This window comes from Phyllostomus hastatus, unplaced genomic scaffold, assembly GCF_019186645.2.
Source record: "Phyllostomus hastatus isolate PE091 unplaced genomic scaffold, TTU_PhHast_1.1 phas_scaffold_182, whole genome shotgun sequence".
NCBI lineage: Eukaryota > Metazoa > Chordata > Mammalia > Chiroptera > Phyllostomidae > Phyllostomus > Phyllostomus hastatus.
Window position 1 is genome coordinate 24,877,395 of NW_025334013.1, and position 13,531 is coordinate 24,890,925.

At 45.2% G+C, this 13,531-nt stretch overlaps 1 protein-coding gene across 2 annotated transcripts in view; it reads right to left on the bottom strand.

Annotated features, from left to right (window-relative positions):
* INPP5B (inositol polyphosphate-5-phosphatase B) overlaps window positions 1-13,531 on the bottom strand; it is a 51,660-nt gene that overhangs the window by 34,217 nt on the left and 3,912 nt on the right. Inside the window, exon 7 of one of the 2 annotated variants that reach the window (XM_045859510.1) lies at window positions 10,014-10,094. In XM_045859510.1, coding sequence (XP_045715466.1) covers window positions 10,014-10,094 — 81 coding nt within the window. Of the gene's footprint in view, window positions 1-9,720; window positions 9,841-10,013; window positions 10,095-13,531 lie in introns of those variants that run through there. The other variant, XM_045859511.1, reaches the window with a different exon arrangement.

Here is a 13,531-nt window from a genome sequence, read left to right on the forward strand (position 1 = left end):
CACGGCATTTATCATAGGAAAATTACAACCGGGTTTAACTCTTTTTATTTGGCTTACCTCTTTAGCTAACCAAGGACTGATGTCTTTTCTTATGGCCCCCCACGTACCACAACATATGGAACAAACCAAGCAGTCACTAACCACACACTGAACAACAGCCACAGGGCAAAAGCTCAATGCCATCTCTGGGTGCTTTCTCGATGAGCCCTTTTCACAGCTACAACTGAAAGCATTTCCCAGTAAGAGTCTACTTACTAGGTCAACCAGAGTAACAAGTGAAGCTCGATCTGGATGTATAAAAGCACGTAAATGTTCCATTTTTCTTCCAAATTTTCTTCCAAATTCTAAGCATTGCACTGAACATCTTGTACAACCAAAACCCTTCTCATATGCTTCACTGACTAGATAACGACAACCCCTCGGGCTCCTGCTGGAGCCCAAGCAGCTGTGTAGAATGAATCAGATCCCTGCCCCTTACTGAAATCCCTGGGGCTAAGTGTATTTTGGAATTCAGAACTAGAAGGGATGTACAAGAGATAACACATTACCTACACCATATATTATACAACACACCCAGCAGAGTCTGAGCCAATACCCAGTAATCAAAACTTTAATATTTCCACAGTACAATTTATGAGTAGTAACACTTTGTGAGATAAATAAAGTCTATAAATAGTCATATCAGTCAAGCAAGTCTTACTGCCAAACTGAACTTGGGCCAAGCTTACAAGAAATCTTTTTTCAGTCTTTCGAACTGCTGATAAAGGATTGAGGATGGGGGTGAAGAGCATAGCCTGACATATCTACATGCACCAGAAATAACTGAAGTGTATGTCTACACACACGTACCACATGTTTACCAACATACACTTACTTATATTTATGTAGACAAATACATATATACACAGGGGAAAGTGTGGAAGAGTACACATCAAACGTCAACAGTAGTCATTTCCCAGTGATAGGATTTTTCTTTTTGCTTATAGGTACTAAGTTCGATAAAATAATATATATATTATTGTATATATATGTATACATACACACACATATCCAGCACTATTTTCTATTTTCAGTTATATATGTAAAATAGGCTTTGGAGTCAGACTTAGGTTCCATTTCTGGCCCTGCCACTTACTAGGTGTAGGACCCTGAGAAAGTTATCTGACTTCTCTCTAAGCTTCTGCTTCCTCAACAAAGATAAGTTATCTACTTCATATGGTTACTGTCTTCCTTTACCATGGTTAACTTAAGGCTCTCTCAAACAGCATGGCCAAACCAGACCTGTTAAAGGCCCATATCTACAAAACAAAGATGGGAGGGAAGGCCTCAGTTTCACTGTCTTGCAGCTGGGCCTACCCCGACTTGGGGCCTCAGCTTTGACTAAAGTATCAGACCACATAAGGAAAAAAAGTAAATTCAACCCAAAATCCAAATACCCCCTTTCTTTTGAGAACTGTCCGAGTAGCAGCAACATTTTTCCTTAATTTAATTGCTCCTTCTCTCTCCTCCTGTTGTCCCACTTCCCCCTGCAGGTCCCCTAGTTATTTGCAGGTCAGAGACCAGTGCTGCCCAACAGAACTTTCTGTGATGATGAAAATGTTCTGTAACTGCACTGCCCAAAACAGTAGCCACTAGTCACACTTGAACACTTAAAAAATGTGGCCAGACAGGATGAGAAACTGAATTTCTTTTATTTACCTAAATTAAATTTAAATACCCAGCAGCTACCATATTGATCATTACCTGCCTAGATCTTGTTCTTTATCTTCTACAAGAATCATCAGCCATCACAGTCGATTCTAAAGGATGCTGTCCAGCTCTACCTGAGCTCAGTCCCTCCACTGTCAACTGGGGGTTTCTGCAAGATGTTCTTTCCAGAGGTGAGTCCCAGGTAAAACAGTGCTTTGATATCCCGGCCCTCTCTGTCATTAGCACCGTCTTTCTCCCCATCAGCCAGGTTGGCCATCCTGCCAGTCCTCATCCCTCTCCCGGGGGGGCCCCCAGAGCCAGTCATTCATCTGGTCTCTTCACTCTCACAGCTGCCTTGCTCCAGGCCATCTTCTCCACACCTGTTATCTCAAGAGTCTCCCAACTGTGAGGTCCTCCCACTTCTCCCTACCAATGCAGTCTCCAAACCAGGCCAGATTCAAACCTGATTTCCTCTCTCCCAGCTCTAAAACTTGCAGCGTGACCCCAGTGCCCGCAGGTTAATATCCAAACTGGCTGAACTGGCATATAGGGCCCACACTGGCTCTACGCTCTCTCACCAACCCGCCACTCGAAGACAGCCCACTCTGAATAGACTGGTTCCAAGTCATAAACTCTACTCATTTTAGAAGTAGTATTGCCAGATAAAATTCAGCACACCCAATAAATCTGAATTTCAAATAGACAATAATTTCTTCTGACATACTTATATCAAAAAAGCAGCTATTTCCCTGTAATTCAAATTTAACTGAGTGTTCTATAGTTTTATCTGATAAATATGGCAACTCTGTTTGGAACTAAATTGTTCACCAAAAATGTAATCAATATCTCCAACAAAGATCAGGTTAAATTTGTCTTCACTTCTTTCTGCTGAATTTCTAAATACACTTGAATTAATGATGGGATGATGAAGCCATACAATAACTAGGGAAATAAGTTGAACATTAATATTATTTCCCCCTTCTTTATTCATAGGAATTCAAGAGGAAATAAGAAGTTTCCTAGTTTGAAACAAGGCCAGCTAATTCAGAAACATTTGCAAGTATATATAATGCAAGTATATATAAGACAGTTTGGATCTTGGAAATTAACTTTGAATATCGATGAGATTAAGTCAATGTGGTAAAAGAACATGGATGTCATTTTTATCACTTTTTCATAACTTTACTTTCAATGGAACTGTTTTTTAAAAAATAAACAGACTGGCCCCCCATGCATGCCACCCTCACTCCTGCCTCCATACGAGGTCATACATTCTTCACTCTCCAGCCACACTAGGGCTCGGTAATCATTTCTCTGAATTCTGAAGGCCTTCTTATCCATACAACCTGTTTGAACAAGTTGTAACTTGTTAAGAGAAATTAGTGTGTTGGAAAAAGCCTTGGGCTTTGGAATACAATAGACCTGGCTATTTTACTGGCTCCATCCACTACCTCATATGAAATCTTAAGCAAATTACTTAATTTGTTTCCTCATTTGTGAAATCAGAATAACACCGCTCAACTTACAGAGAGGCCAAAAGAAAAAACAAATGAAATTTAAATGGGTCGAGAGCCTAGCACAATGCCTGGTACACAGCAGCTGTTCAGGAGCTGTTAGTCCTTCTCCCTCTGCTCCGCCACTGCAGTCCCCCACTGTTCTAATAACAGTGGTGACCACTTATTGAGTACCCTCTAACAGCTAGCTATTGCGCTAAGTGTTTTATATGTTACTTCTGATTGTGGGCCTCATTTCTACAAATGAGGCTACTGAGGCTCAGAGCAGAGAGCAGACAAGCCCAAGGACACAGAGCCGAACTCGTAAATGGCACTATTGACATTAAAACCCAGATTTGCTGGACTCCACAGCATCCCCTTTTGCAAACATGAACACATCTTCAATGAAATTATATACTCTTGGGGGTACTATATGAATAGAAGGGCTGGGTCTGTTCAGATAACAAAGTAGAAGTACCATCATGGTCCCCACAGGATGTGTAGGTGTGTGGCTGTCATTGCTGGGTGGAGATTTCGTCCTACCCTTCCTGAGCTGCTACTAGACAGGTCTAGGAGGAGGTGTCCTCTCCTATCTTCTCAATCTCTGGCCTTTGCTTCCTTTTCCAGCACACTTGGAGGCTAAAATACTGTGAGCAAAATAGCCGACAGTTCAAACTGGCAGGAGTAAGTGGGTTGGTTTGATGCTTATCAGTGACACTATGCTGTGCACACAGCACCAGGGAGCCATCCCAGGGGCCAAATAAGCCTAAGACAGGGCAACACATACCAGCAAGAGACACATACGTTCAATACACGGGGACACAAAACAGATCCAGATCCAACCACCCAGAACCCAAGTCAGGCTGAACTCAGTTTGACAATGACAGCAATATCATCATGAATACTATTTATAGCAAAGATTAAGGCTTATTACCTAGCAGGCATGGCTTTAATCACTTTACAAATATTCTTCCCCACCATTCCATGAGGTAGGTGCTCCTACTACCTGTACTTTACAGGCCAGAAGATAAACACGGGGAGGCTGAGTAACTCGCCAGGAACACATAGCTAATAGATAACCCTGCCAGGATTCAAACCCAAGGTATCTGGATCAAGAGTCTGTGCTCTTAACCAATAAACTATATTAACTATTGGAAAAGCATGGAGTTCAGAAAGCATGTCTGGCAGAGAAAAGAATTTCAGCGCCAAGACATGGCATTGTGATACACTCAGAAATAAGTAGTAAGTAGTATAAACAAGTAGTAAAGTTTTGTTTGGGAAGCATTTGGGGATGCAAAAGCAGAGTCTAGGGGTCTGAGCTCAAGCACTGGATTCAAAGAGACAACCTGAGTTCTTCCACTCTCAACTCTGTCACTGACCAGTGAGTGGTCATAGGCACGTTACCTGCCCTCTCTGAGCCTCAATCTCTTCATCTGAAAATGGGCATGCTCTCATGGAACTTCCATGGCACAGTGTGACGCACGCACCCACAAAGAGCACTTAATACATGGCAGCTGTTAATAATAATAGGCGAAACAGTACCTAGCACACAGCACATAAGGCAGGGAACTCTTGAGGGAAACCCCTAACACAGGGCACCCAGCATTAAAAAGAATGGAAAAGAATCCATTTCTCCTATTTCAGCCTGGCCACCACCCCAAACAGTTCTATTACTTTCTTAAAAGTCTATCATGCTTTTGGGTATCTTTCTTTCTTTTCAGTCTTTTTAACATTTCTCATTCTCTCATGGCTTAAAATAAAAGTATCATAGATTTTGGCATTTAAAATGAGCAGACATCACTAAAAACACATCGTGTGCCCAGCAAACCTTTGGACTCTGGACTCAAACTCCAATGTGTACCCTGTGCACATCCAACATAGGTTAGCAAGGAGGAAATACAACCTGTTCAGCCTTCAAGGAGGAAGACAGTCAATTACACTACTTTAGGCAATAGAAGGTTGGAGTGGTGACAGGTTATTGGAAGGATGACTTGACTTCTTCCTTCACACTCTCCCTCCGGTGGGCTTTCTGTGAGCCGCCTGTGGTCTGGTGATAAAGCTGAAAGAGAAGTGGACAGAAGCAAACCAGGAAGAGGGGAGGGAGGTGCAGAGCATGCTCAAAGAGGAAGGGGGCAGGAGTTGTGCAGGCTGGAAACACTTCAGGCTATGAACTGTAAAGCCCGTTGAGATTCGAACAAAGGTGGCAGGCATTTTTGAGCACCTACAAGGTGCTAATACAGGCCTTAGTGTGGCATTCGGGGAGGAGAGAGGGTGCGAAGTGCTAAGAGAGGCAAATTCAAGCTTATAAAAAGGTAGCTGAATGAGCAGTTAACAAAGAGATGAAAAAGCACAGGGGTTTATCCAGAAATAGTGAGCAGTCAAGTGTGAAATCAGAGGAAATGAAGGTGAGTTGAGGCAGATAAGACTAGATTAGGTGGCTAAACCAGGCTGTGCAGGACTTGAACTCCAGGCTAAAGACTCTGAATTTTATTCTGTAGGCAACAGGAAATGATGCAACATTCAAGTTCACATACAAATAGTAATGCATGATAAAAGTTATGTTCTAAAGAGATCCCTAAGGGAGAAAGAGGCTTAAGAGAGGAACATTCATCACTATACTACTCCTGGTAAGAGGATAACAACATTAACTACAGGAATTTTTTTTTTAATTTTCAAAAAAATTTTAAATTGCAGAAAAAGAATGAACAGAATTTGGTTATTAGACATAAGAGGGGAGGGAAGAGTCAAGGATGATCAAGTATTTTAGTGATCGCATTAACAGAAAAGAAACTAGAGGGAAGGAAGGAGTAAAAGAGAAAAATGAGTGTAGTTATTTGGAATAAAACAGTCCAGGATAGGCCCTGAAGACAGCACCCAGTTTCTAAGTTCTTGAAGGTGTGAATTTGCAATTCCTAAATGAGTTTCCCTAATAAAGCACCCCTAAGTAATTCAGCATTCCGTAAGTCATGTGTGACCTCTTCTAGGAAGCAAAAACATTCACCACCATTTTACAGATAGAAGAAAGGAAAGTCAAGAGACATGTCTAATGTTGTACCAAGTCACAATAAAGAATATAAAAATAAAAATATCCAGGCCACTTAGACATATACTTTGTTCAAAACCTCATCATTCATGCTTGCTGGCTTCAGCTCACATATGCATCACTGGGAAAACCTACAAATTTGTTACAGTGTATTTCAAGCAGCAAAGAAAGCATACAAGTAAGCTAGCCTCTATGTTCCAACACTGTCTTTCTTCTAAGAAATACTGATGCCTCCCTCTTCCTGAACCTTCTGTCCCTGAGGACTTTTCTGTGCAAGGCTCCACTGCTAACTGAATGTTTGTGGGTCACGTCACTTGCTCTCCAGGCCTACTGTAGAATTCCAAAACAAACTGTTTTCTGAAGGAAGTCTTTAGGGGTTTCTCTAGTTCTAGAAACAAACACAAGATTAAATGGGACAGAGAGGGAAAATGGAGAAGGGAACAACAAAAGGAGGAAGAAAAGTGAACTGCCATTCTCTCTTGTTTAAAGAAACAAAGTGATTCAAATGAATTTGCTTGGCAGCCTGCAGAGCTTGCTACAAAGGGGGAGGTGACAGGGCGGGCGGTAATTCTACCTGTGGGATAAACATCTAGGAATACTGATTTTCTCCTTGCTAAAAAAGGATGCTGGTCACACAGACTTCACTTACTGAGAAACAGACAGACAGACAGACAGACCCAGTGGCTATTTTCCAACATTCTCTCTGGCCTCTACCCTGGTAATTTAGGTTACCCTTTATGCTACCCTGAGTTATAAATAGCATCCATTTCCTTTCTCAGGCCAGTGAGACTTGAAGCTTTGTTTCCTGGGTCCAGGGGAAAAACTACTGACTTACTACAAAGCTGCCTCACTTTGAATCACCATGGAATAAGAAAACCACTTCAAAAGACCAAAACGTGTTTGTTACTACAACTTTGGTAAATTGGTCCAGAATTGCCCCAGTGGGAATTTTGAGTAGCTGTTTCCTTTCTAGTGCACAGCTCAGAATCCTCCTAGAACACAGCTCCGGGTCTTTGCATGTGCCCAGGATGAAAAGCAGGTGAGTATTTTACAAAATGACGTGTATGTACTGAGCCATATGCAGAATCCCCCAAAGGGCTTTCTGGGTAACAGCATCTTCAGTTGCTAGACAGAAATAAGGAGGCATTTCTCTTTATAGCTTTGTAAGGAAAGAAAAAGCTACACAAAGAAGAGCAGTTATGTAAGTGAAGAAACAGAAGCCCTCCTTACCTGCAGCAGCTACTTGTCTGAAACCCATGCAAGGTCTTAGAAGCTGAAGAGGCCAAGAGAATCAGATAAACAGGCTGCCACTCAACCAGAAGCATTACATCTCACTTCAACCTCACAACTTAACTCACTGGTCTGAACTTGAACACATGCACTCCAATCTAAAACTAGCTGCACTTCATTTTTTTACCGCAATCCCTACCAAGCTTGCCTGACACCCTGAGTTCAGCAGACACCAAAAAAACACATGTTGGAGAGAAGCATCAAAATGAGAGCTTTCCTTTCTCTACCAAGGCAAAGGTGAGGAGTAAAGACCAGATTCACCTTGTCCCCGCAAAACCTAGTCCTTTAAGGTGCTCTTACTCTTGGCTCACTCTACAAAGACCGTCTCCTGCTTGGCTGACCCTACACTCTTATTTCTATTTATGGATGGCTGGATCTCTTGGGGCTGACTGCTCCTTGGGGGAGCCATGCTTCTCCTGATGTGCATGACAAATGGAATTTTTAAGCAGCTTTAGGTTGGTTCCCCAGGCTACCAGGAAGTAGATATTTTGATTATGTGCATATAGGAAGAACCAAATCCACTACCTGTTTCCCTTGGGGCCACAGAGGAGGCCCAAAGGTTCCTTCCACCTCGTTTAGAAGAAGCTGTGACTCTCCTGAGGCCACAGCAACTCAAAACACAGCTGACCCAAACGGACGGAAATGGGGGCTTGGTGCCGTTTCTTCCCAATTTTAACATAGCAATTACTAAGATCATCTACCACCATCCCCCCTTACTGTAGATATTATGATGGGGACCAAGCATTTCAAAACAAAAATAAAACCAAAACCTTGACAAAAATGTCTCGCCAGCAAGTGTCTAGTTTCTGTTTTTCTGAAAGGAAACGAGCGATGCTGAGATCCCTGCAGCATTTATCACCCAGGGCAGGTCACCGGCTTCAGGGCTGTGCTGACTTCTCACAGAAGACCCCTCTCCACTTAACAGCCTGGTTCTGGTGTGCTGGCCCAGGAGACAGAACCCACCTTTCCCTGTGGCCACTGGGCCTGTCCTCCGCCCGCCGTCTCAATCCCGGCAGCCTCTTTCCAGGGGCAAGGATATGTTCTTAATCTTAAACCGCCCTACACCATCGCCCAGAATGTCATGGAAACTGAAGCAGTAGCTGTCTCAAGATCAGCACTTCAAGTGAGCTGAGATAAACCCTTGAAAGATGCAAACTGTCAGCCCCCCCCCCCGCCCCCAGGTGCTCTGACCACCACTTGTGGTGGCCGCAGTGAAGGAAAAGTGTAAGCGCTGAGGCAGTCCTTGGCTCGCCTGGTTTCCTCTCATTCTACACACTTGTGCGACATGCCATTCCCCTACCCCTCCTAGTTTCCAGGCCCGGTGAGAGGCGGTGAAGTGCGGGCCCACACTTCCCGCGGCTACTTGACAGACTCTCCATCTCTAGCAAGTGGCTGAGAAAAGGGGCACCTATGGGTACTAGCGGTCATGCCAAAGCTCGCCCCTAACTGGAGCCACATGGGCACGCCCAGGAGGAAAAAACACCAGGGCGCCCTTACAGAAAACCTAGGAGCTGGACAGAAAATACAGGTCTGCAGGTCCTCCCAAAGCACCCGACTGACCCAAATTTCGGCCCTCAGCTCGCGCTCTCCAAAAGACAACCTCCTGCTCAACAATTGACCTTTTGTGCGGCACGACATTATCCACCAAGGGTTGGGTGGAAAAAAACCCAGTCCCTTCACCTGTAACCTCATCCTGGTCTCCCTTCCCAGGGAGGACCGGGCTGGCCTGGACTCCGGCTCTGCGCACAGCCCGATCCCTCCCAGGGACGGACAAGAGAGCCAGACAGCCCCGATGCGCGCAGCATTCCTCACGCAAAGGGAAGGTTCCATCGCGGCGCCTGCACCCCCACCCAAGCCAAACTCGGAATGTCAGGACTGACGAAGCTGACTGCAGGTTAGGATGGAGAACCGGAGGCTCGGAGAGGGTCAGCGACCGGCCCCAGGACACACAGGGAGTCAGAGTCGAGCTTTACTACACAACTCCGGCCTCGGGATTCCAGAAGATCCCGTCGCTGCCCGCCTGCCCTCGTCACGCCCGACCTGGAATAACTAACATTCCCCCTCTGAACTTCAGCCCTAGTGCCTCCGCCTCCGCAGCGCCAGAACCTCGGTCTATGCCGCGTGCGTCCACCGGCCGAACCGCAGGCCCGGCCACAGCCGTCCCCGGCCCAGAGCCCCAGCCCAGCTTCCCACCGCGCGCCGAACCTGCAGAGCCTCGCTCCCGAGAACCTGCGGCGGCGGACATCTCCTTGCTGTTTCCTCAAGCTCTTCATCTCGTCGCCGCACCACCCCTCCCCTGCTGCCCACAGAAGAGTCCGCCCCCGCATGCCACCTCCTCCAATCAAAGACGGGTCAGCCCCATAGCCACGCCCCCTAGGCATAATGAGCCCGCCCCTGCAGCTGGGCCTGCTCCAATCCCCACCGCCTCTTTCGAGATGGATACACACCACCTCCAATTCTGGCGCACCCGGTCCAGGTGCCCAGGGCTGAGTTCCTACCTGGCGGCGGGGGTTCCGGCTCCGTACAACTGTAACGAGACAGCCACAGGAACTCCGGGTTCGGGGTCTCAGGATCCAAGCCTGCGGCAATAACAAGGAGGAAATACTCAGCCACGGGCTTGAAGAACTGGCTTCACCTGTGCATGACTGTATGCCCGTGAGCAAATCCCTCACCTCTTCCGTAGTCTCCAAGCCTGCTTCCCTGTTTCCCTTCACGCACAGGGTAGGTCCGAGATTCAAATGCAATAATAATAAATGTGTAACCAAAAGTGCCCTTCTAATGTACTCGTGCCATTCCTCCAACCTCGTGGTAACCGTGTGCCAAGTCCTGTACTTCACAGGTATATTACCTCCTTAATCCTTACAACAAATTGAGCAGGTAGGGAACTATTTATCGTCCCATGGCAACTGAGCTCAGAGTAGTGAAGTCTAAGGTCACACAGCCTGAGAGGCAGAGTGGGAACTCAAATACATGTCAGTACTAGGGAGTGGATAGGATACTTTAACTAATCTCCATCAGCAACTTGCAAGCCACTCCAAATAAATACATACTCTAAAAGCAGTGTGCTTGCTGTAAAATGCTCCTTCAAGACAAGCCCTCTGATAACCCTTAAACCAGATTGCCAGAAATTATTGATTCTCCTCTGCTTACCACTCAAACCCAGGTCTCTCTGGCTTCCAAATACTTGCTGTTACTTCCTACGCTATCTCGCCTGCATCCCTTGTAGAACTGCATGAACCTGACCAAAGTAAATGGATTTGCAAGGGCATAATAAGTTAGATTTGGGTCCTAGTCCTGATGATGGCACTGCCAGACACAGCTTTTAAATTATTGTCAGCATTTACATGTTATCAACCTATTCCGGGCCTCATCTGACCCTCATAAAACTCTTGGAGTAGTAGATAAGGCAAATTCGTGTTTTCATTGTACAAATAATAAAGCCAAGGCCTGAAGAAATAAAATATATTATTCACACTCACTACTAGGAAGTGGCAGAGCTGGGATCCGAACTGAAATCTCTGGATTCTGTGGGCTTTGGAGTTAGAAACTGGGGTTCCAAGTCTATTACCTCAACTGATCAATGACCTTTGGTAAATTATTTACCTTCTCTACGTCAGTTAACTCATCTATATAACAGAATATCTAGTCTTTATTATTGCTCAAAGACTGAACAGGAGAACATGTTTGTTGTATGTTGTCTAGATATCTAGAAAAATGTCTCGACTCATAGTAGATACTAATTAATGTTAGCTAATTCTTTTCTCTAACTGTGGTCTCGTGACCAAGGTACTTCCGCCCCCTGGCTTTTTGTGCTGCACATTATCCACCAAGGACTGGGTAGTAAAGGCCTAGTTACTTTCACCTGTAACCCCATTCTGCACTTCAGTCCCTTTATCTAAAATATAAGAGTTGGGACTGGTGGGTATCCAAGAGACTGTCAGCTCTGAGAGTCACTTATCACTCAGGCCCCACCCTAACAACTACTCAATGAAGGTGAGTTAGTGCAGTTTCCCTGCTGATTACCCCAGGTGTGGGCCCCAGAAGGAAAAGTAGCTACAGGGGTTGACAAATAACTAAGCCTAAAAGAGGGAAGTCATCCTCCACCCCTCTCCTCTGTTCATCCACTCAACACATTTATTTATTTTTTTTTTAATTCACTTACTCTTTTTTTTTTTTTTTTTTAAGAGAGAGAGGAGAAGGGAAGGAGAAAGGGAGGGAGAGAAACATCAATGTGTGGTTGGCTCTCACATGGCCCCCACTGGGGACCTGGCCCACAACCCAGGAATATGCCCTGACTGAGAATCAAAACAGTGACCCTTTGGCCCATGCTCAATCCACTGAGCTACACCAGCCAGGGCTCAACACATTTATTAAGTGCCTACCACATTACAGGTGCTGTTCCAAGCACTGGGGCTAAAGTTGTGAACCCCCAAACTCATTGTCCCCATGGCACCATCATTCTCATCTGTTTGATCTCTCTGGTCCATCCTCTCTTCCCCATCATCAGTACCAGGCCCTGGTCCAAGCCTCGTAATTTTAATGCCTAAGCATTGCAAAACTCCCCATCGATCTCCCTGCTGTAGGCTCTCCCCTTCCGCACCAGCTGCCAGAGGAACTTATTCTAACATGCAAATCCTGCATTGTCATTCCTAGGATTAAAACTCCTACAGTTCCCCCACAAGCTACAGGGCAAAGTGCAAGCTTTTTGCTCATTATTTAAGACCCTTTGTGAGCTGCCTCTACTGACTTCTCCTGACTCAGCTCTTTCCACACCCCTCCTCCCATCAAACGACCTGTTCTTCCCTCCAACTACCCTTCTCTTCTTGTTGCCCGCCTAGAAAAACACTCATTCATCCTTCAAGCTCCAGCTTAAACACCTCCTACACAAACCCTTCTGTGAATCATTTATATGATATGATACAGGATGGCATGAGCTTAGGAAACATTAGGGCAGAACTCAAGAGCTCAGACTCCTGAGGGGACTATTTAATCCTGTCTAACCCTGGCTCTGTTGTTTACCAGCTATGTACTTAGGCAAGGCATCCTCTCTGAGCTGGTTTCCTCATTTGTAAAATGGAGACATTGAAAATACATACATGCCTTATAGGGCTGTAGTATAGAAAATGAGATAATGTGTGAAAAGTTCTTAGAACAGTGTTTAACACAAGTCAACAATGAATGTTAGCTAAGTGTGAGCTGTCTTATACTGAAGGAGGAAATGTTTCTGAGCTACTATGAGCCGACTGCTTTCCCATATCTTATCCCATTAATTCTCACAGCTCCATGAGGAAGTCTACAAAACCAAGGTTCAGAGAGGTAAGGCGGTTTGCCCAAAGTCACACAGCCAGGAACCGGCAAAGAAAGGTTTCAAATGCAAGGGGCTGTGTAGCTTCAAAGACCATGCTTTTTGCTGGTTTTACTATTATTACTCCTACAAATACTAATGATAATTATAAAATAAGCTATCTTTAGTAGTTGAAGGTTTGGAGAAAAATTTCCCCTCACTTATAGAATAAACTTGATACCCCTTAACCAGGCACACCCCAGTTTGCATCCAAAGGCGGCCCCCTTCCTGGCACACCCCACAGTCGTTCCTGCTCTATAGAAGGAAACAAGTAATAGTGTTGGGTGAACACCTAAGCCTCAGCACCTGGTGGCTCAAATTTGCATGTTTTGTGGCTGATCCTCTGCCCTGTACAAACTCTCCTTTACAAATCTGCCTGGCTGATTTCCGGGTATAAACAAATTCTGCCCCAAAGGCCAGTAACCTCTCATTGTTACACCAAAACCAGGCTGTTTTCTCAGCTGCACTGGGGGACAGAGCAGGGTTCATGGGCAGGAGGGCCCATATGTCTGATTTGGTTTTAGTTGTGCCTGGCAGAGAGAGGAGAGATGGGCCTCTAGAGGCTCTTGACCCTGCCAACTTGCAAAGGATCCTGCATCGGATCATAACCCACCCTGGGCAGCTCTGCCCAGAGCCAGGAGGACAAAGGGACCCTGCTGGACTTAAAATTCA